This window comes from Dama dama, chromosome 13, assembly GCF_033118175.1.
Source record: "Dama dama isolate Ldn47 chromosome 13, ASM3311817v1, whole genome shotgun sequence".
NCBI lineage: Eukaryota > Metazoa > Chordata > Mammalia > Artiodactyla > Cervidae > Dama > Dama dama.
In genome coordinates, this window is record NC_083693.1 from 39905052 (window position 1) to 39929352 (window position 24301).

Sequence of the window (24301 nt, forward strand, 5' to 3'; positions counted from 1 at the left end):
TGAAAAGTCTTCAGACAAAATGTGCTCTCCTCATATTCTCAACTATTCTGATTTTGAACTTGGGTCAAGCCTTGCTCACTACAGAGCCTTTGGGTGGTGTGAGAATAGCAGAGTTAATAAATGCAGAGTACAGCCTGATAGATTTTCTGATCACATCCCAGCAGCAGCCAAAGAGCATGGATGCATTCCACGGAGCACTTATGGGCTCGCCAGCACCAGTCTATGACAATTTTATTTAATCATAAAAAATATAATAGTAGTCAAATCTTTTTGTAGTTTTAGTTTACTGCTTTCTCAAGTGAAATAAATGGTCTCTCAGATTTCTTTTGCTTTCATCTCTCTGTTCTAAGTACAGTAGGATAAGGTTCCAATTAAGGTCCATTAAATGCTCACATTGATTCATGTGAGGCATTTTCCAGTTTCTTTTCCTAACACCATCTCAGGGCACCTCTGAGTTATTTCTGTGGTGTGTTTTCAGTTTAGCAGTTGCCCCTATAGAAGAGAGTTATTTGGGTGTGAGGTCTCTCTTCCTCCTATTTCTGCAGCCCCAAATGGTGAGCAGAGATTCTCCTCCACTGCCTTCCAGACAAGCCTATGTTTATTACCTGTCAGGTATGTCTGGCTGAACCACGCATGCCCCTTGGGGCGGGGAGCTGGCAGCTGGACAGGGCCACACTGACCCGCCCAGACCTCCCTTGGCAGCTGTGCTGGGGCAGCGCGTCGAGTGGCAGCTGAGAGCCCTACAGGAGGTCCTCCTCAGGCTTCTACATCCTCTGGGTCCATGAAGACACACAGAGTTCTCTTTAGTTTTCTCAACAGACGGGAACACAGGCTCTGACAGCAGAGATGGCCTATCTGAGGTGGTATCAAGTGTCAGAGCTGACTGAGTGGATACTCCAAGGATCTTCCCATTAAGAGCAGGGAATGTGGAAGGCAGACATTTCAGTCATATTACAATTAACCTTTGTTCAGGCCCAGGGAAGGTACTAATTTTACACTATGCTCATGACCTAATTTAATCTGCATAACAACCCTCTGAGGTGTTACCAGTGTTATCCTGATTTAAAGAAACTGGCACCAGGAAGCTAAGGGTTTTGACCAGGATCACAGAGCTGGTAAGGGGGATAGCTGTGACCAGAACATAGGTCACCTGGCTCCAGAGCCCACAATCCTCTCATCATGCTATAAACACACACCGCTAGTGCCTTAAAGCAGAGGCCAGCTCATGGCTACCATGACAGAACTCCTACAGACTGGGTTCTTTGATGAGATATGCAGACCCAAGGTGCACGATCCCAAAGGAACTATATACACATGAAGAAACTTAAGAAAAATATTTTAACCCCCTCTCCCCCCGAAACTTGCTATTACAATGAATGACATGGTGATTTGGGGGTCTTTAAGTATAGATTTTCCTACAGTGTATGGTTTCAGAGTGGAACACACATATCCAAAAGACTTTCTGTGACAATGCCACCAACTTGACAAGCAAATATCCGAAAGACATCCCCTCTCATAGCTGAGAGTCAAGTAAACCTGGGGTCTGCGTAATAAAGACGACATTTAAAAAATAATTTATTTGGCTGTGCTGGGTCTCAGTTGCAGCATGCAGCATGTGGGATCTTCATGGCCTCTTTAGCTGTGGTATGCCAACTCTTAGTTGCAGCATGTGGGATCTAGTCCCTAGACCAGGGATTGAACTTGGGGCCCCTGCATTGGAAGCGTGGAGTCTTAGCCACTGGACCACTAGGGAAGTTTTGAGGATGACATTTAATCATTACAACAATTTCCTGTCTCTATGTTATAGCTTAGGGGAAACGAAACTCAGATAACCTGCCCAAGTTTATATCACTCAAGTGAGAGGTGGGCTAGGACATGGACTTCAGTCTGCCTCCAAAGCTTTCTCTCACACACTGCTGTTTTCTCAAACACAGGATATGCCAAACCTTAAACAGAGTAGTTTCCTTCAGATCTCAGAACTACTGGCTCCAGCAAAAACAAAACTAAGAAGTTTCTCTTAGCATAAATTCAAATGTAACTAACTTACCATGCCAAAGAAATGGCTCTTAAATTTTTAGCTAAAAGTCAGTTTAGGAGGTTTGGTCACTAAAGCAGAAGTGTTGCATTCTTTAAAATCTGGGGCCATTTTAACCTTCTCTGCAGTATAATGTCTAGAAGAGGTATATTATCTCAATATCCAATAATTCATTTAACAAATATTAAGTAATTACTATGTGCCAGACACTACTGTAGGCACTGCAGACAAAGACTCTGTTCTCAACATACTAACACTTTAGTAGCATGGGGTGGGAGAGGGGAGACAGACAAAATAAATGTTGGGGTGGGCAATAAGTATATGAATAAAAATACAGCTAGGTAAAGGTGAAAACAGGAACCATGGGGCTGATTTTAGATACTATGTCAGGAAAGGCCACTCTGATAACATGACAACTGAGAAAAAAGCCTTTGAAAGTACCCCCCCCCCACCCCTCCCCAGACCATGCTGATTTCTGGGGGAAAAGATTCCCAGGTAGAAAGCAGTAAGAACAAAGTTTTGAGAGGTGTGTTTGCAGAACAGCAAGGAGATCAGCGTGGCTGCTAGAACATTTGTGATGACTACATTTAGAAATGAAAATTATTAAATTCAAGCACCTATACTGACCTGGACATGACTTCTCACTTCATCTTAGACTTATACATTTGTCTTCTGTCAGAGCTGGAAGGGTCCTTAGGAGGACCCAGCCTAATTCTTTTGACAGATAGGAAAGTGAAGCCCAGAGAAGGGCAGTGACTTGCCCAGGGTCACAGAGCCACATAGTTATGAGAAGACCTTACCTTCTGACTGCTGTCCCAGTGTTTGTTCTATGATGTCAGGCTTTTACGTAAGATCTCCTATGTCAGAAGAGGTGTTTTCTCTGTGATTACAGAAGTCTTTACAGTCTATCTCAGTGATTTAAAAAGATACCCTTTAAATCTGAACACCAAGGCAGGCCCAGAAAACGTTAGTTTTATGATTGGTCATTAGTTAAACTTTGACAAAATATTCTTTCTGGCCTCATTTTCCACACCAGCAGAAGACTTCCAAGTGAGCCAAGGATGACTGATGACTGGACATACACCCCTCAACTGGTGGCAGTGTTCAGCCTTGGACCTTGTTCACAGGACCTGGTTTGGGTACCTGGGACTAGGGTGCTGACGGTTCATTGTTTGGCTTCTTCCCCTTGTGCGTTTTCTGCGCTCTGCCCAGTCTTGGGATGGATCTCAGAGGATTAACTTCATGTCACTGTGTGGCTAAACCAACCCTCACAATGTCCCTCCTCATGCTCTTTGCCTCACAGACACTGCTGAAGGAGTTTAGTGGGCTGCCAGCCTTTACAGTGCAGTGGAGACGAAACTATGGTGAGCTTTCAGTTTCAAAGTTAGATTTCATGACAGTTATGTTATTGGAGTGTTCTGAACCTGAGTTCCCCCAAACTGAGAAACTGAGAAGACTGGTGAAGGAAGGATAGTTTGTTTTTGCTGTTCAGTCTGTTGCTAAGTCATGTCAACTCTTTGAGATCTCATGGACTGCAGCATGCCAGGCTTCCCTGTCCTTCACCATCTCCTGGAGTTTGCTCAAACTCATGTCCATTGAGATGATGCCATCCAACCATCTCATCCTCTGTCACCCCTTTCTCCTCCTGCCTTCAATCTTTCCCAGTACCAGGGTCATTCCCAATGAGCTGGCTCTTTGCATCAGGTGGCCAAAGTATTGGAGCTTCGGCTCCAATACTGGAAGGAGCATCAGTCCTTCCAGTGAATATTCTGGGTTGATTTCCTTTAGGATAGACTGATTCGATCTCCTCGCTGTCCAAGGGATTCTCAAGAGTCTTCTCCAGCACAATTCGAAAGCATCAATTCTTCAGTGCTCAGTTTTCTTCATGGTCCAACTCTCACATCTGTACATGACTACTGGAAAAACCACAGCTTTGGCTATACGGATCTTTGTCAGCAAAGTGATGTCTCTGCTTTTTAATATACTGTCTAGTTTGTCAGAGCTTTGCTTCCAAGGAGTAACCATCTTTTAATTTCATGGCTTCAGTCACCATTATCTGTACAACCATGTTTTTTTCAGTTCACCATGCCAGAATTATGAATTCAGCCTACTGCTGACTCAGCCATATTATTTAGTGCCATAAAGCTGATGATAAGAGGGCCACTGGGACAGCAAGGTCTGCCTTTTTTGAGCATGCACTATGAGTCTGGGCCTGTGTTGTCTCATTTAATTCACTCAGCAACACGGGCAGTAGTGGTACTATGCCCTCCATTTCACAGATGAGGAAACCGAGGCTCAGGCGGTACTTCAAACTACCCTTGTGTGGGAAAAGCGAGATGGGGACACCAAAGAGATGAGGGGCGTAAAGGTATCTTTTGTTTGGATTTTGTGATATTGGTGACTTTTCCAAGTGGCCAAAATCACTAACTGGCAAATTTCTCCATTCTAACACCAGCCAGGTCACTCACCGGAAGCCTCCAAATAAATCTTTAGGCAGAAGTTATTTTTAATTAGGAAGTTTATTTGTTCTACTTTTGGGAACAAACCCCATAGCTTCCTTTGTTGCTGTAAATACTGAGAGTAACTCCAAGATAGTTATATTGTTGAAGTTCTTAGGCTCTTCCTTAGACATGATACATTATTGTTTTGTGAAAGGGAACTGTATCTGTCACACAAGGAAAGAAAATAGAGAAAGCTGAATGTGTGTGTGACAGCTCAGGAATAAGCTGCCAACACTGGAAGGACAGAAGGGCCTTGAAGGCTGGAGTTTCCACTCTGAGCCCACCATAGCACACTCTACTCTTAGACCTGGATGAGGCAGGAGGAGTTTACCAAAGGGGTGTGACCTAGGACCATCTGCCTTTGAGAAAAACAAGGAGCTAAGCAAGAATGTTTGCGCAGGAATTAGGGCACCTCTGAGAGTTCTAAAAGCAAAAATGTACTGGGAAACTGCCACTCTTAAAACACAACTCTGCGTCCCTCACAGGCAGGCGGTATACAACCGGGAGACTGCCCCTGTTTTTGTTTGCAGGGAAATGTCTGAGGTGAGCACAACATTTTAGGAACATCTAGTCAATTACCTTTCGATTTTCTTACTAAGTCATCAGCAACAGAAGACTTGGAAACTGCGTGTCACACAGCTTAGGCAGAATCTAGCTTCACAAGCCTCACTGTCCAGCTGACTGGCCAGTTCTGACAGCCCCGCACCCCGCACCTCCCAATCAACAGACAAGCAGATGATAACACAGTCTTCATGACTCCCTTCAGAGAAGCTGATGGGGGAGGGTGGGCCAATGGGAGCCTTCCTCCTTTCAACTATCATGGGAGACTCCAGCTCTGATAGCAGGAATCTATGGGGTCTTACCAGGTGAAAAAGTCACTAACTAAAATGAATATGCAAAGGTGCTTATTCCCAATACAGTAATATGCAGGCAGTCAAATCATCTGTCATTTGAGTTAATTTAATTATCAGACCACATTTAATTATCCAATATAAAATGTAAATAAAGTGAAGGCCTGACAGCACATACTAATTACGTTCATTATAATAATTAAATGGGAAGGAACTTAGAGTCATGAAAGTACTATAAAATACAAGGAAGCTTTTGATTAAAAATTTTTTAATTAGAAACTGCAACCTTACAGGAAACAGATGATTGGTTCTATCAAGGATGGGGCATTGCTTTTATTATCCAGGTTTCTCTTCTAAAGTCATCCTTGGTATCATGGGGCTCAGTCCTTCCAGTTAATAGACTAAATGGTGGCAAATAAGAAGAGCCAATCCTTTATGCAAAGCAGTTTACCTAATAAAACAGCCTTCGGTTGCAGCAGGAGTTCAGGGTCTCCTGTCTTATAAAGACACAAGCTGTTTCCCTGGAAGGCATAAAAGAGCCTCTGTGGACAAACAGGCCTGCAAATTAACATGATTTCTGCCTGATGATACGGAAACATTAAATCAGTTGAGCATTGTAATTTCTCCTCTGAAATTTCTCTGATTTAAAGAAAGTGGCATGAGGTTAAATAAATTCACTATCATAATAACAGAAGTGAGGCAGAAAGGGCATCAGGACTGCCCTCTAGGAGACTGGGTTCTGTGAATTCTTGCTGGTCAATTCCTTTTCCTTCTCGGAGCCTCAGTTTCTCCAATTCTTTATGTCATTTCAGGGGGCTTATTTCACCTCGCTGAATCCCAATACCTCACCTGTCTGTGAGGTAGGAATAAATCTTCTGCTTATAGCTTCAGTGAAATGCTAATGAGGGAGGTCCAAGAGACAACAGATATGAGGGTAGTATAAAGAATTCTTGGATGGCATCACCAACTCAATGGACATGAGTGTGAGCAAGCTACGGGAGATGATGAAGGACAGGGAAGCCTGGTGTGCTGCAGTCCACGGGGTTGCAAAGAGTCAGACACGACTGAGCAACAAATAAAGAATTCTATGACTATAATAGGTTATGCTTAGAAACAGCATCTCCTTAAGGTTCAGTGTCTCAGTGGTTGACAATTACTATCATTTCTAGCAATTTCTGATTTCTTCTCTAGTTGACACCGAGTGTTAGTCTCTCAGTTGTGTCTGACTCTCTGCGACCTCATGGACTGTAGACCACCAGGCTCTTCTGTCCATGGGATTCTCCAGGCAAAAGTACTGGAGTGGGTTGCCATTCCCTTCTCCAGGGGATCTTCCCAACTCAAGAATTGAACCCAGATCTCCTGCATCGTATGCAGATACTTTACTGTTTCAGCAATTGCATCAGGACTGAACTGACTTCTCTGACCTTCCATCAAATCAGAAGTGGATGTCCAGGTAGGATTTCTGGGAGGCAAGGTGTTGAGAAAGGAGGTCTGGCCTTTTTTTTTTTTTTTTTTAAACTTTTCTAACTTTTTACTCATAGTGAACTTACCTCTCCACAATTACCTCTAAACCCCACAGCATCTTCTTCCCTGACTGAGAAGCCATAGGGTCTCTGTCTCCTCCTTGCATTGCTTGCTGCTCTCTCTGCCCACTGAATCTGCTTTTTTCTTATTCCAACATGCCCAGGCATTACTTTGCCATCAGGTCGATGTCAGCTTTAACATGCCATTTCCAAACACCAGTTCCCCCGCCCCCATCTCTCACTGACTCTGGTGAGCCCAGAGACACTTAGAGCATGTGTTTTACCTGCAGGGGAGGAGTAGCAGAAAGATTCTCTGAAACCCCACACAGTTCAGTAAACTCATCACAACACAGTTGATTTAAGTAAAGAGTTTCAAACCATCCCGAAACATGAGTGTGCTGAAGGAACTAAACCTTTTGCTGTAGAACTGTACAGTAACATATCATCACACACACAAATTACTCACCTCCTTACAAGGGCAGGAGATAGTGTCATGATAAATAGTAAATGACTTACAAAAGGTAAAGTCATGTAGCCATTAAAAGTGATACTCACAAAGAAGGGTTCTGATATAATGTTAAGTGTATAAAGCAAGATAGGACTGTATATACAATATGAGCTCAGCTAGGTAAAAATGTTCATAGAGGGACAGAATGTGGGTGAAATGAGTGAAGGTGTCAAAAGGTACAAACTTCCAGTTATAAGATAAATAAGTTCTGGGGATGTAATATACAGTATGTGACTAAAGTTAACAATACTGTATTCCATATCTGAAAGTTGCAGAGCATCTAAACGTTCTCATCACAATAAAAAGAAATTTAACTATGTGAGGTAATGACTGTTAACTAAATTTATTGTGCTAATCATTTTGCAACATAGCCATGATCAAGACTTCACACTGTACACATTTAAAACCAATACAATGCTATATGTCAATTATATCTCAACAATATTAACTGGCAAAATGTTCACCGAAAACAGACTGCAAGGAACCTGCCAAAATGGTAACAGTGGCTGTCTCAACAGGGAGATCAGGAATGACTGGGACTCTGCTTCCTTCTTTAGGCTTGCTTATCTTTTTCATGATGAGTAAGGGATACTTTTGTAACAAAAAGACAAACTTTTGAAGGGAAATGAGATGCAGTTTAGTAGGTCAAATGGACACACATGAAGAAAAGATAACCTAACAGGAGATGTTCCTCCTTGAGTAGCTTGTGAGAGACTCCTGAACCTGTGGGGCCTGGTCCAGAAAGCACAGAGCATCTATCCAGAGGTGCTGGCTGGGGAGAGTGCTGTGTGAGTGCTCCCATGGTGGGAGAGGAGAAAGGTCTGCCCCCGGGGCAACGAGGTCTGTGAAAGAGGGATTTTTCTATGTGTGACACTTATTCTGGCAAGGGTCCGCATTTCCTGTATTTTAATCATGGAAATCTTTCTGGGATGGACTGCATATTCTTTAACCCTTTTAGAGGGAAGATATACAACATACATTTTGCCTCCATGCTCACTCAGGGTCAGCACTAGGGGCATCAACAATCATCTGGGGAAATAAAATACTGGGGTTAGTGTCCCTGTGAACTCCAATGCCTACACCTGCTAAGTTCTTGGGCTTGTCTTGTTTCTTCTATCTTCTTTCTCCTTATCAGATAGGCAGTTTCATCAGCTCTTAGACTGTAGGTTCTCACCTTGTATTTGGCTCTGGCACTACAACTATCTCCTGTCCTTGTCCTGCCCTGGTCTAGATTATTGCTGCTGCTGCTGCTGCTAAGTCGCTTCAGTCGTGTCTGACCCTGTGCGACCCCATAGATGGCAGCCCACCAGGCTGCCCCGTCTCTGGGATTCTCCAGGCAAGAACACTGGAGTGGGTTGCCATTTCCTTCTCCAGTGCATGAAAGTGAAAAGTGAAAGTGAAGTTGCTCAGTCGTGTTCAACTCCTAGCGACCCCATGGACTGCAGCCTACCAGGCTCCTCCGTCCATGGGATTTTCCAGGCAAGAGTACTGGAGTGGGCTGCCATTGCCTTCTCCTGGTCTAGATTACTGCAGGCTAATAAACCTAGTAAGCACATTTATTACAGAGTTGCCTAAAATAAAAAATTAGGAAACTTGGAGCGAGGGTTGTTTGGTGGCCTTTTTCTCAGATATAATCCACACAATTAGAGTTGCTGAGTAGGAGGCTTTAGATAAATTAGGTTGTCAGGAATTACAATCTGATATGTTATGCCATAACTCTGTTTTTTAAAATAAGGAGAAATATTTTATTATTATTTTAAAAATAAAATCTGTAAAACAGATTTCCCAACATTTTAAGGCAACAGAACCCTATTTACAAATGAAATCTTGCTCAGAAACAAACAAAAAAAAAACCAGTTAAATGCAAAAGTATTCTGGGTGCTTCAAGGCCGTAAGGCCCAAGCCCTGCCTTCTCAGGCTCCCCTCCAACACCATCTGGCACCCTCTTAAGCACCTCGGCAGAAGCAAAAGACCAAGAGCAGTTTCATAAAGCAATGGACTCTGATGCTATTTGCAAAGTGATGCAAGTTGAAAGTGTTATCTATTTCATCCAAACAAACAAACAAAATGAATAAAGCATCAGAATCTATATGGTAAGGGAGGAGACACTTCTATGTGGCTTAACAAGAATATCTGATGAAAAATATTTTATTTTTCTAGCTCTAAGAGGAGGTCCTCGTGCTGATCTAGGGCTGATTACGTCTTTCTAGAGAGGAGAAACCAGAGACATATCCCTGGAGCCTGCCTCAAGGGCCTCACACAGAACAGATGGGTTCCAGCAGGCTCGCCTGCCTTTTCTCACTCCAATACCTCACACTCTCAGGGCTGGGGAAGCAGTCTGAGGAACGTTCCTGGGCCCCTTACCTGGTTATCTGGGTGGTTGACAGTGAAGTAGCCCACACAGACGATGACCTCATGAAGGAGGCTTTCACAGGAGACGTGGCTGCAGTGGCCCAGCAGGGAGCTGGCGATGTGCCGGAACGCGAGGGACAAGCCCTCTGCCCCTACGATAGACTGACAAAGACAAGGAGCAGTTAGCACTCCCCAGCCAGGGGGAGCCAGGGCTGCAAATCACAAAGCAAGCCTGGGCCCGGTGCACTCTGCACCACGCTGCCAGGAAAGCATAGGAAATTTCGAAAGTACAACGCTTAACAGCTCAGTTCAAGGATTCTTGCTCTAATAAGTGACCGTAATAAATGCAACACTTAATCGCCCCCCACCCCCCCAAAAAGAAAATAGAGCATAGCAGACCAGATGCTTGTAACTATGTGGATCAAGATGTTATTCACCTAAAGCATGAGTATTTATCCCATTTTTAATGAGGTATTTTTTTCTCATTGCACCAATAGTCTCACTGTAGAAAACTTGGAAAAATTTAAAGATATTAAAATTCACCTGCAAATCTACCATTTAGCTAACTTCCAATACTTTTTTTTTTAAGGAGAAAATATTTCCTCATATGCAGAGATTAAAATACAATTCTAATTATTTACTTAAGTTCAAAGACAAAATAGATATAAAGAACAACTAGTTATTGTTCAAACAGCTCCACAGCTCCCAAAAGAATGTAAAAAATCCCCGACAAACACCTCCCCCCAAAAAAACAAACAAAATGCAGCCCCCTCAGTTACGAGGCTTCTGGGATCCTTTCTCAAGACAGGCAAGCGGCTGCCGGTGGTGGGCGACGCGGGAGGAGAGCCTGAGTCTGTCTGTGCAGCCTGAAGCTTCTATTTAATAAACATGTCAAACAGACAGAGCGACATGAGGGCAAAGGGGAGAGGCGAAGCCCACAGAATACACTCGCAGCCCACACTGGAATGAAGCGCCACTGCGGGCCTGCGGGGTACGGCAGCGTCTTAAACTCATCTCTCGATCGGAGGTCTTGGCTAGCTTGAACCAGGTCAGATATGTTGCAGCTTGGAACTTTCAATGAATTCACTCTGCCTAACCCTGCTGTGAAACACAGTCTTTTTAATTAATACTGTTGAAACAAAATTACTGCTAAATTTTAAGACTGCCTTCTGCCTCAGTTTCATTGCACTGAGACAAGATGTTTTTCAAGCCCCAAAGAGACTTCAGGAGGGCCTTGCTCTTTTAAATCAAGGAGTGACACCTTCTCAGCTCAGCCCTTATTTAATTAGCTGTGTCCAGCTTGCTGTGACCCACTGCCCTCTGTTTAACCTTTACTGATAAGAGCAGGTCAAGGGGCATGCAAGTTTGAATATAAAAATTAAACCAATTTTTCAAGGAAACCATATTTCCTTTTTAGCCAGAATTAATTGCCAAGTCAGTACATTGATTTGTTTCTTGAGACCACCTTCAATTGTAAAAACTGTCAAAGAGTATGCAATATACAATATCCGGGATCTCAAGGCCATCTGTGCCAATATGAATTCAGAGTGAAATAAAAGTCTTTGCTGAAGGGAGAAAAATATTTTGACAGCCTTATTAGTATACAATGAAATGGAACCAGTTAAGAAAATATTCTAATGGATAACCTTTTGTTACTGCTATGCAACACGTTGTCACACAAAACAATTACATAGGTTTATGACCCTGAAGAAAGGTACAGGAACAGTGGGAATGCGGCACTCAAAATTTAACCTGATTCAACACCTGCAAGATGGTTTGGGTAAATTCTTCACCCCTTTGGAATCTGAGTCGGTCTACAGGGCCTACCATGTGCTAGCTTTGTTGTTGTTGTTCGGTTGTTAGGTTGTGTCTGACTCTTCGCAACCCCATGGGCTGCAGGACACCAGGCTCCTCTGTCCTTTACTATCTCCTGAAGTTTGCTCAAATTCATGTCCATTAAGTCGGTGATGCTATCTAACCATCTCATCCTCTGCCACCTCCTTCTTCTCTTGCCTTCAATCTTTCCCACTCAGTCTTTTTTATGGTTCAGCTCTCACATCCATAACGGACTACTGGCAAAACCATAGCTTTGTCTACACAGACCTTTGTCAGCATAGTAATGTAAGAACTGGACCATGATGAAGGCTGAGCACCAAAGAATTGACGCTTTCAAACTGTGGTGTTGGAGAAGACTCTTGAGAGTCCCTTGGACTCCAAGGAGATCAAATCAGTCAATCATAAAAGAAATCAACCCTAAATATTCATTGGGAGGACTGATGCTGAAGCTGAAGCTCCAATACTTTGGCCACCTGATGCGAAGAACTGACTCATTGGAAAAGACCCTGATGCTGGGAAAGATTGAAGACGGGAGGAGAAGGGGATGACAGAGGACAAGATGTTTGGATGGCATTACCGACTCAGTGGACATGAATTTGAGCAAACTCTGGGAGATGGTGAAGGACAGGGAAGCCTGGCGTGCTGTAGTCCATGGGGTTGCAGAGTCGGCCACAACTGAGCAACTGAACAACAATTCACATCCGTACATGACTACTGAAAAAACCATAGCTTTGACTACACAGACCTTTGTCGGCAAAGTGATGTCTCTGCTTATTAATATGCTGTCTAGGTTTGTCAGAGCTTTCCTTCCAAGGAGCAAGCTAGCTAGCATGGTGCTTTTATGTAGTCTCATTTAATCCTTAGGCTTGTGGGGTAAGTGTTTTTAATCTCTATTTTAAAAATAAGAAACTGAATTTTAAGGACTCATATGACTTGTCTAAGGTCACACAACTTGGTAGCATGATGGCTCAAAGTCAGGTCAGTCTGACCCCAGACCCAGAGGTCTTGATGAGGATGTTTCTCTCTAACAGCTCTACAGAGATGCATTGCTGTGACGCACTGGGACTCAATCTGTTGACATGTCTCACGTTGTCTAACTTTTCAGACGGTCAGACCACTGATTTCATTTCAGTTTTCTTCAGTTCCTTTGATCCTTCCGGGCAGTTCATAAATTGTCTCCCAGATTTTTTTCTGAGGTCAGACCCATATTGTATCTAACATCTCTTTTTCTGTGTTTGTTATACTTGATCTTAGCCAAAAGGCTGAGAAGCGATCCTGTGCTTATTATAAACATAGTTCCTAAAATCTCACTTTTGACAATAAGTTGTTTTAATGAACTAGAATATGAGCTTCTCTGACCATATCTATCATAAAAATACTTTTCTCCCAAACTCACCCATCGCTTTACAATGCAAATATTGTATATTTGTATCACATTTACTTGAGCACTGCACGCTTGATCAGATGTCTATTTACATCAATAATGTCTGTGTGGAAAGATGTTTTGCTTTAGCATGCTGAACAGACTACAGTGGTTGGTTAAGCTAACAACTATAAATCTTTGCCAGCCCTCCCTTTGAGAGAAGGGACCTATGTCTTCTCTTGAATCTGGAAAGCTGTAACCAATAGAGTATGGCTGATATATAACCATACCACTTCAGAGGCCAGGTCATAAAAAGTCATACAGCTTCTGTCTGATCCTTGGGGAGCACATGTTTTCCAGAAGTTTCCTCTCAGAACACTCCTACTGAGAACACAGACACGATGATGTTCTGAGAAGCCCAAGTCACATAGAGAAGCCTTATGTAGAGTCTATGGCCAGTAGTCCTGGTGAACCTGGTCTTGGAGGATTCCTGGGCATAAAATATAAGCATGAAGGAGCCTCCAGCTAATTTCAGTTCCCAGCTATCTGAGTCAACCTGCACCTCCTCTCCACACTCTCCACCCCAGGATTTGAGCCCCTCAGCAGAAGCACTACATTGTGGAGTAGTGACAAGCCACTCCCACTGTTAAAAGCCCAGCTGGAATTGCGGACCCACAGAAGCTATGATCATGATAAAATGGTTGCTGTTTACCCCACTAAGTTTGTTTTTCAAATGGATAAAAATAACTGGTGCAATAAGGTAATCACTGGTAGATGTATTAAAGGCCCTTAGGCTAGCAATTCCAGGTATCTGGGTCCCTGCACATCCTGACGTATGAGAGTAAGAGAAAAGCACGTGCTGGACTCTGAGCAACAAAAGGATGGCAGCCAAGAGGAAAGGCCCCTGCAGGCTTTCCTGGCCCAGGGTTAAGGGGAAAAGGGAACCTGGAAACAGTGTCTGGGGAGAGAATGAGAAATAGTGATGGCAAAATTGACTAAAATAAAAGAAGACAGGGGAGTCAGGAAAGAGATCAAGAAAAGAAGATACAGCAGGGAAGAATTAAGAGAAATATGGAGTAACAGGAAGGACAGAGGACAAAGAAGCAAAAGAACTGTTGGGAACCAGCCAAGAAAAGACATTCCACTCAGGAGGTGGGCATTTCACTCTAAGAATAGCTGGAACACTCCTGAGTTACCTTGGTATCTTCCCTGCGGTTGAAGCAAACATGGTTCAAGTAGGGGGTGTATTTTGGGCTTGATGAGGCAAAGAGCTGGAGAGGAGAAACCTTGGTTTCTATCTTAGTTTGGCATGAAGAGTTCCAGAAATAGATTTTTAACTTTTCTCACATTATTGGCCATTGTGCCTAAAGGCCCCAAGGGAGCGGAGCTGGAAGGAGTTGGGTGGTTCTCCTTCTGAGTGAGGATGCACAGGCTGTGAGCTCATGGAGGTGTGCGGGTGGGGCAGGGACCTGGGGCTCCCTGACACGCAGAGTGACTGATGGAATGGCCTACTTAATGGAAATGCTCGTGCATGAAGTGGAGCCCCCTGCAGCAGTAAAAACCCTGGTCGGAAGACCCATAAAACCAGAAACTGAGGAATACTTTTTATTTGTTATTTGCTTTTCACAGTCCCTGGTAACAAAAGAAATCACTCTAGTTGGATCTAGCTGATGGGTAGCCTGCTGGTCTCCATATTCTGAGGACGTAAAATGAGCATATCTTGATTTCCAAGCTGTTTCCAGATACAACATAGTGGGGTTGAGTCTTCATAAAACACAAATGTTATGTACAACCCAGAGGCCACAGCCACTGGCATTTTCTCTTGTTAAAGGTGCAGCTGTAACCTCTCGGAACTTTACGTATTATATAGTTACCACCTCAGGCTAGTTTAAGTGCTTTGAAAACTGAAAAGCATTAACCCCAAGGAAGAGACTTCTGTTCTTGGGAGGGATAAACTAACTCTACAAAGTTGAAAGATACTGAATCCAGTGGTACAACTGACTCATAATTTCCAGCTCTCAAGAGAACAAGAATTACACATTTGTCACTAGCTACAAAATAGAAGTGTTTCTTCCATTTTGTGAAGGCCAAAGACCACACTTTTCATACATTTGTATCTCTGTAACCTTTTTCCCTTTAAGCAAAGCAATTCATCTAAATTATGGGTTCATCATCTGCCAAGCTTGTTCCTTTTTTAATGAAATCACTTGACAGTTAATAAACTGAAAGAGAAAGTCTACTCCTTGGGGCTTGCTCTGTTCCAAAGGTTCAGTGTTTTTGAAAATTAAATTTCCTACATGAAAAAAAATCTGTTTCTAAGCTGACAGTCTGGTGTTTTAGCACAAAGCAATTTTTCTTTCTTTAGCTATAAAAACTTAATTTATAGGGGTTTGCACATTTAACTACACATGTACTTTACATTGGACACCAGTCAGTTAAATCATCCATAGAAAGTCATCAATCAAAACAATTTATCTAATTTTGGTTCTGTTTATATAAGAAACCATTACTTTCCTTAATATTTAAATGTTTATAGGATGATAACAGTTTTTCTAAAGAAATCAAGACAGAAGATTTGTAAGTAGCAGAGTGGCATAGGCTGGGGTTCATATAACCATGGGTACCAGTCCTGGCTCAGCTATGTGTAACCCTGGGAAATTACTTAACTGCCAGCTTTCCCATCTGTAAAATGGGTATAATAACATTTTGGAAGGTAGTCATGAGAATAAATAAGAAAGCATATGCAGAGCACTTAATACATTTCCCAGAATATAGTAGCTTAATAAATAGCATGTACTGTAATGCCCGTTATTGTAGCTTATTCCTGACACTCCAATCCAGGAGAAGAACCTCTCATCATATCTACATAAAATTATTAACTCTTGGTTGGTTAACCAACTCCTGGTACCTGGAAAGCAGGCAGATTAAGAGCTGCGAAGCTGTTGAAGAAACGCAAACTCTGGATGGCCACTTGGACTGTGTTCTGAGCGTAACTCTCCTTGGGACTGGCAGTGCTGGGGTCCGAGATTGTGCCGTGGAAGAGGATGCAATAGAGCATGTGCAGAACTCCAGCCAGGTCTGTGGCCTGAAGAGCAGCTGTCAGCCCTGTGGGATCCTGGCGATTATCATCAAATATGCTGTAAGACCTGACAAAGAAACATTCAACTCTTTAAGAGAAATCTACTTAAAGGATGTTAGCATTTTTACAGGTCAAATGGAACAAGACAAGCAGACCGTTAAAAGCAAACCATGTGAGTTGTGTAGGGAGGTAACAAGAAACCTCATGGAATAAAGGCAGCCCTCCCCCACCCCGGTGCTCTGTGGCCTGCCCTTTTCTCCAGCGGGGAGGCCAGGCCGCTGCGCCAGTGGCAAGGGGGTGCTCTGTGGCCGCTGAGGCTGCTACTGCTCCTGGGCCCTTTGCAGTCTGGGCAGCCCCACTGTGTTTAGATTCCAGGTCTGCAGGAATGGGACAGAGTCCGCGAGAGCTGCTGAGACTCGGAAGTCAGGAACACCATGGCTTGCTTTCTGGATACACAAGGGGGTCTTCTCAGGGGAAGCAGTTATCAGGAAAGCATGAGGCTTCAAAAACCCAGTAGTGTGCTGGTATACTGTGACAGGCAGACACTTCAACTGCTTTTGAAGGCACAGTTCTGTCATCGAGGAGCACTGGAAGGACAGGTTGCAGGGGCCAGATTCCCAAGAAAAAGCTGGTGCTGGATTAGCTTTACACAAACCACCTTGGAGTCAGCTTAGCAACAATGGCAGGCAATGCTCTGGATAAGCAAGAAGCAACGGTAGTGGCAAACAGTTCCTAAAGTCAGTGGGAAGTGTTGGTCAGTCGTCAAGTCGTGCCTGACTCTTCGTGATCCCACGGACTGCAGCACGCCAGGCCTCCCTGTCCCTCACTACCTCCTGGAGTTTGCCTAAGTTCATGTCCATTGCATCGGTGAGGGTTTGCTAAATTTATCTCACTCTTGAACTCCGGTATACATGAAGTATCTAGTGACCACAAGCCTACAGTTTAATAACTAAGTGCGTCTGGCAGGCATTCACTCACCCCTTTTTTCCCCCTAGAAACTATATCCAGGTTTCTCTCCCCTTCTCACAGCCAACATGCTTCAGGTGGGGCCCCTTCCTATTCACTCTGGCTCAAGGGTGAATAGGTCCAAGGTAAGGGGTACATTCTATTTCTCTGATGGTTCAGCAAGGTTTGGGGATGGCAGGTGTCACTGTCAGAGCTAATGGAATGGAGGGAGATTCTTGTGCTGAAATGCCTGGAAAGAAGGCCTCACCTTTTCTCCCCAGGGTTTGAATCGGAGAAGGAAGGTCGGTAGCTGCGCACAAATGCTCAGGTCTCAGTGTTGTTCCAAGTGGGTCAGTCACCGGCCGTCATGGGACAACATGTCTTTACGTTTCTGTCACAGGCTGATGCCCTTCCCTACTTTCAACACTAACTCAGGTTCCTCCTGACCTTCCCTTTTCTACTGTTATTGTTCCTTCCAACAGGAATCTAGAAGGGGAGCGAGGCACTGAGGGTCTATGCTTATCTCACAAACTTGCCCAGAAGCACAGAAGAGATGCCACTAAGTGACTACAAATCTGAAAGTGCTGGCTGGCAAGTTTCTAGTATCTTGTCTGGTTTTCTAATCCATAACTTATCCCTAAAGGGATTATTTTATTCATTCTGACTTGCTAGTTTCATCAGAGTTTTATTCATAACCACAGTAAGCACTTCCTGAATGTGCATTATTTCTGGTATTGCTGAGAGCGCAGCATGAACTGACACTCGTTCTCTTCTCAAGAAAGCAGCTCTTATAAAATACTACCGTCTCATCTGCATGGCAGGACCTGGTAACTACACTCACACCTTCCACGTTGCCTCATTCCTACTTCTTCATAGTTGGTGGAGAAGGTACGGTTCTCCTGATTGCATGCGTGACACAACTGAGACCCTCAGAGATTCAGTGAGATGTTTGGGGTCATAAATATTTGTCAGTGGCAAAAGCAGGGGTACCACCAAAAATTCTGACCTTTTAAAGGTGGTGTTTGTCCAAACACCAAAACATCTAGGCCAAATAGGTGACCCCTCCTTTTATCTCCATGTCTTCTCTTAAATCAAATCTTGGGGTAAACCGAACACTGTTAAACAAATTACACAGATTGTAAAGTAATTCTGTATCATCACAGAGAGACACTTTCTGTCTTATGGGACTCAATAAAAACAAAAAGTTAAGAAACGTTATTTATTTGCTTTATTTGTTATTTATTTGCTTTACACAAACTGTTAGCTCATGTCAGTTCAGTTTGCCCTTCCTTCCATTATAGCCCTAAGAGTTAGGGGTCAGACCCTGACTAAAGACTGAGGAGAGATTAATCTCTCCAAGTGGAGATTAATGTGCCTGAGTTTATTATATAGATTCCCAAAAGGGGTCTGTGTTTGTTTAACCAATGCCTTTTAGAACCAATGACAAGTCAGAAGACATTTCTCTCTAAAGTTAATTTCTAATAGGCTTCCAGAAGCTTGGAGCTGAGTGACATCATGGCTGGTTGACAAGAGTTTTTCTGCGATTTGCTCTGTGATTCAGCATGGTGACCTCCCTCTTACTGCCTGTGCTGTTTTTAACCTGATTATCAGCATATTCAAATGCAGATATTCAGGGATATAGCACTATCATTTAGAACACTTTGTAATAGTTAACCTTTGCAAGCATTTATGAAATGACATGACTTCACTGCTACTATTTCTTCAAAAGAGTAAATTTTTTAAAAAGGCAGCAAATGAAGATCACAGCAGTATCTCTTCTCTCCACCCCTTCCTCACACCGCACCCTCCCCCCATTAGGAAAACACGAAACTATAAAACAACATGACCTAGGATCTTTTGCAGTATTCCTCTGATGAAATAAAAATGCTGATTCAGAAAAATCAATTAAATTAGCATTCAAGGACTCAGATGTGGAAATGGTTCAAAATATATATAATATTGCTTTGTGGAAAGGATGATTCATTTCAAAGTGAGACTACAGAATATACAGAATGGAGGGGAGAAAGAGGGCTTGTTGACTTCATTTGACTTCCACAGGACCAATGTAGACCTGAAAGGACTTTAGAGAATGTTTACTTTTGATTTAGTCTGAAATACAGATAGTTTGTCCATGAACAGGCCACTGGCTCCTGTTGGTCTTAAATGTCAGCTATAATCACTTTAAGCCTAAATGTTTATAATAAAAAAGTAAAAGGCCTTATTCATATCAGGCACAGGTTATAAAGTTTTCTTTTCAAAATACATGGGAGATATGAAAAATCAGATCTGAAATTTTATATGTTACACCTTAAGATCTTCTCAATTTTACTGGATTTTAAAGTGTTTTTGTTTGGTCTCTAAAATTAGGTATATTCATTTCTGTTCATTAAAAGCTACATTCAATTAGGAAAAACTATAACTGGGCCATCAGTACTCCTGCACAGTTCTTGAAAACCCTACTTTGCCTTAAAGGAGAGTATAGCTAGCCAAAAAAAGCAGTGATTTGTGTGGGTATGAATCAAGTGCCATCCATTCCATCTTTGAGATTTTAAACCACTATGTATTAGGCCCTATTTGGCCCAAAAAGGCAGCCGTGAGAGTTGCAGACACTATAACCTCCTCTTCCTCACTTGTTCTTGGCGTGCTGGCTCTTGTATCCCTGGTCCCAGATTTCTGGTTTGGTAACAACCACCCTGACGCCCTTCAGTGCTGGTGATCTTCTAGACAGCTCTCTGAGCTTCTAGGATTTGGCCTTTGCTCCCTTCTTTAGATCTAGAATCCCTGAGGTATCTTGTTAGAATCTCCCATTTTAGTCTCTGAGCCCAGAACACTCTGCCCAAAGGTTTGCACAGGACTTAGGGTGGACGGAGTTAAGTCACTCTCCGCCCAAGTGATGAATGTGAACTTCACTGTTCAAGGAGAAGTGAATTATTTCTTAGAGAGGTATTCCAGCTGTGGGATCTTATATACTGGGATAGTCTGAGAAAGCGGACCTGTATCCAGGAGTATCATCATTCATCAGACTCTGTGGTGAGCAAAAGGGACACGATTATCTGTCATATACTCTTTGCTTACAAAGCCAAAGTGCCCATGCTCCAGGAACAATGACCACCTGTGATGCAAAGTCAAGGAAGACCAGGCCCTTGCCTTACAGAAGGTTACAGTCTAACAGGGGCCTTTTCATACTATCCCCTATGTCACTCAGTATGTCAGCAAATTTGGAAAACTCAGCAGTGGCCACAGAACTGGAAAAGGTCAGTTTTCATTCCTATCCCAAAGAAGGGCAATGCCAAAGAATGCACAAACTACTATACAACTATACTCATTTCATATGCTAACAAGGTTATGTTCAAAATACTTCAAGCTAGGCTTCAGCTGTATGTGAACTAAGAACTTCTAGATGTACAAGCTGGGTTTAGGAAAGGCAGAAGAAAGACAGCAAACTGCTAACATCCTTTGTATCACAGAGAAAGCAAGGGAATTCCAGAAAAACATCGACTTCTGCTTCACTGACTATGCACAAGCCTTTAACTGCGTGGATCACAAAAAACTGTGGAAAATTCTTAAAGAGATGGGTACAAGAACATCTTATTTGTCTCCTGTGAAACAGGTATGCAGGTCAAGAAGCAACAGTTAGAACCTTATATGGAAGAACTGATTGGTTCCAAATTGGGAAAGGAGTACATCAAGGCAGTATATTGTCACCCTGCTTATTTAACTTACATGCAGAGTACATCATGTGAAATGCTGGGCTGGATGACTCACAAGCTGGAATCAAGATTGCTGGGAGAAATATCAACAAACTCAAATATTCAGATGATACCACTCAAATGGGAGAAAGTGAAGAGGAACTAAAAAGCCTCTTGATGAAGGTGAAAGAGAAGAGTGAAAAGGCTGGCTTAAAACACAACATTCAGAAAACTAAGATCATAGCACCCAGACACATTACTTCATAGAAAATAGAAGGGGAAACAATGGTAACAGTGCCAGATTTTATTTTCTTGAACTCCAAAATCACCACAGATGGTGACTGAAGCCATGAAATTAAAAGATGCTTGCTTCTTGGAAGGAAAGCTATGACAGACCTAGACAGCATGTTAAAAAACAAAGACATCAGTTTGCTGACAAAGGTCCATATAGTCAACCTATGGTTTTTCCAGTAGTCATGTACAGATGTAAGAGTTGGACCATAAAGAAGGCTGAGCACCAAAGAAAAAAGTGATGCTTTCAAACTGTGGTGCTTAAGAAGACTCTTGAGAGTCCCTTGGACAGCATGGAGATCAAACCAGTCAATCCTAAAGGAAATCAACCCTGAATACTCATTGGAAGGACTGATGCTGAAGCTGAAGCTCCAATACTTTGGCCACCTGATGTGACAAGCTGACTCACTGGAAGAGACCCTGATGCTGGGAAAGATTGAAGGCAAAAGGAGAAGATGGTGACAGAGGATAAGATGGTAAGACAGCATCACTGACTCAATGGACATGAATTTAAGCAAATTCTGGGACAGAGTAGAGGACAAGGAAGCATGGCATGGAGCAGTCCATGGGGTCGCAAAGAGTCAGACATGACTTTGTGACTGAAGAACAAGTCTAACAGGGGCAGGTGTATGCATCAGTTTCCTATTGCTGCTGGAATAAATTATCACAAGCTAGCTGTTCAAAGGATTTCGCAGTGGTGAAGAATCCGCCTGCCAATACAGGAGATGCGAGTTCAATTCCTGGGTCGGGAAGATCCCATGGAGTAGGAAATGGCAACCCACTACAGCATTTTTGCCTGGAATATTCCGTGGACAGAGGAGCCTGGTGGGCTATGATCCACGGGAGTCACAAAGAGCTGGACAACACTGAACGACTGGGCAGGTACGCGTGCAAGCAGCTGCTGAAAAACAACACAGATTTATTCTCTTAAAATTCTGGGGGTCAAAAATCCAAAATAAGCCTCACCAGGCTAAAATCAAAGTGCTACCAGAGCTCTGTTCCTTTTGGAGGCTGTAGGAGAGAATTTTTTCCTTGCTTTTTACAACTTCTAGAGTATAGTGCATTCCTTGGCTCCTGGCCCTTTCTTCCATTTTCAAAGCCAGCAGCACAGCATCTTCAAATCCCTCTCTTAACACTGACTTTCCTGCTTCCTTCTCTCACTTACAAGGATCTGTATGATGACACTGGGCCCATCTGGGTAATCAAGACTACACTATCTCAAAATATTTAACTTAAATCGTTTTGCAAAATTCCTTCTGCCATGTGAGATAACACATTTATAGGTTCTGAGGATTAGGATACAGATACCTTTGGCAGAGCTATTATCTACCCCTATCCCCAGTTTTTTCCCATTGCAGTAAAATACACATAAAGTCTACCATCTTAACTGTTTTTAAGTGTACAGTTTAATGGTATTACATACATTCATAATGTTATACAACCATCACTACCAACCATCTCCATAACTCATTCATTATGTAAAACTGAAACTCTATACTCATTAAATAATAACTCTCCATTCCTTCTTCCCCTGGCAACCACCATTCTACTTTGTGTCCATAATTCTGATCTCTATGAATGTAAGATAAGTGGAATCTTTATATACTATTTGTCTTTCTGTGACTGGCTTATTTTACTTAGCATAATGTCATCAATCGCTTCTCGGCCTTTTGGCTAAGATCAAGTGTAGCATAATGTCATCAAGGTTCCTTCACACTGTGCATATGGTAGAATTTCCTTCCTTTTTAAGGCTGCACATTATTCCATTATATGTATACATCATATTTTATCAGTCATCCACTGATGGACACTTGGGTTGCTTCTATTTTAGCTATTGTGAAGAATGCTGCTATGAACCTGGGTATATAAACATATCTTCAAAACCCTGTTTTCAATTCTTTTGGCTATACAAACAGAAGTGGAATTTCTTAATCATATGGTAATTCTACTTTTAATTTTTAAGGAACTGCCATAATATTTTCCACAGTAGCTATACTACTTTACATTCCCACCAATGATGCACAAGGGTTTCAATTTCTCCACATCCTCACCAAAACTTGGTACTTTTTTATAGTATTCATTTCAATGGGTATGAAGTGATATCTAATTGTAATTTGATCTGCATTTCCCTATAAAGACGTTAAGCATCTTTTCATGTGCTCATTGACCAATTTGTACTACTTCTTTGGAGAAATCTCTATTCAAATCCTTTGTCCATTTTAAAAATGTGGTTATTTTGCTGTTGTTGAGTTTTAGGAGTTTTCCATAGTTCCTGGATATCAGCTATCATATAACTGATATATGACTTGCAAATATTTCCCCCCATGCTCTGGGTTGCTTCCTTATTCTGTTGATATTCTTTTGATGCACAAATCAAAACATTTTCATGCAATCCAATTTGTCTACTTTTTCTTTTCTTGCCTGTGCATCTGGTGTCATATCCAAAGAAATCCTTGCTAAACCCAATGTCAGGAAGTTTTTGCCCTGTGTTTTCTTCAAAGTGTTTATCATTCCATGTCTTACATTTAGGTCTCTGATCCATCTTAAATTAAGGTGTTAGGTAAGAGCCCAGCTTCATCGTTTTCCTTATGGATATCCAGTTAAAAGACTGTCCTTTTCTATTCAATGGTCTTGGAACCTTTGTCAAAAATCATTTGACTATACATGCAAGGGTTGAAGTCTGGGCTCTCTATCCTATTCCATTGTTACATATGTCTGTGTTCATGCCATCACCACACTATTTTGTTACTGTAGCATTGTAGTAAATTTTGAAATCAGGAAATGTGCCCACTTTGTTCTTCTTTCTCAAAACTGTTTTGGTTATGTAGGGCCCCTTGAGATTCCATATGAATTTAAGGATGGGCTTTTCTATATTTTCCAAAGAGAGTCTTTGGGATTTTGATACAGACTGCAAGTAATCTAGAGACTGCTTTGTGTAGTAATGACAACTTCACAATATTAAGTTTTGTAATCCATGAACATGGGATGTGTTTCCAATTTATGGCTTCTTTAATTTCTTTTGGTAATGTTTTGTACTTTTCATTACACAAGTCTTTCATCTTCTTGGTTGATTCCTAAGTATCTTATTCTTTTTGATGCTATTATAAATGGAATTTTCATAATTTCCTTTTCAGATTATTCACTGTTATAGAAATGTAACTAATTCTTGTGAGCTTTGTATTGTTTATTGAATTCAATTAGTCTTAACAGGTTTTTGTATGTGTGGAATCTTTAGGGTTTTCTACATATAAGATCATATCATCTGCAAACAGAAAATTTGTACTCCTTCCCTTCCAATTTCCATGCCTTTTATTTCTTTTCCTCACCT

General features: G+C 42.2%; 1 protein-coding gene across 5 annotated transcripts in view; it reads right to left on the bottom strand.

Annotated features, from left to right (window-relative positions):
• Window positions 1-24301, bottom strand: part of SCAPER (S-phase cyclin A associated protein in the ER) — a 396679-nt gene that overhangs the window by 18120 nt on the left and 354258 nt on the right. For 4 of the 5 annotated variants that reach the window (XM_061158921.1, XM_061158918.1, XM_061158919.1 and 1 more), the window contains 2 exons: window positions 15878-16115; window positions 9783-9932 (listed from right to left, as the gene is read on the bottom strand). In XM_061158921.1, the coding sequence (XP_061014904.1) occupies window positions 9783-9932; window positions 15878-16115 (388 nt within the window). Of the gene's footprint in view, window positions 1-9782; window positions 9933-15877; window positions 16116-24301 lie in introns of those variants that run through there. The other variant, XM_061158922.1, reaches the window with a different exon arrangement.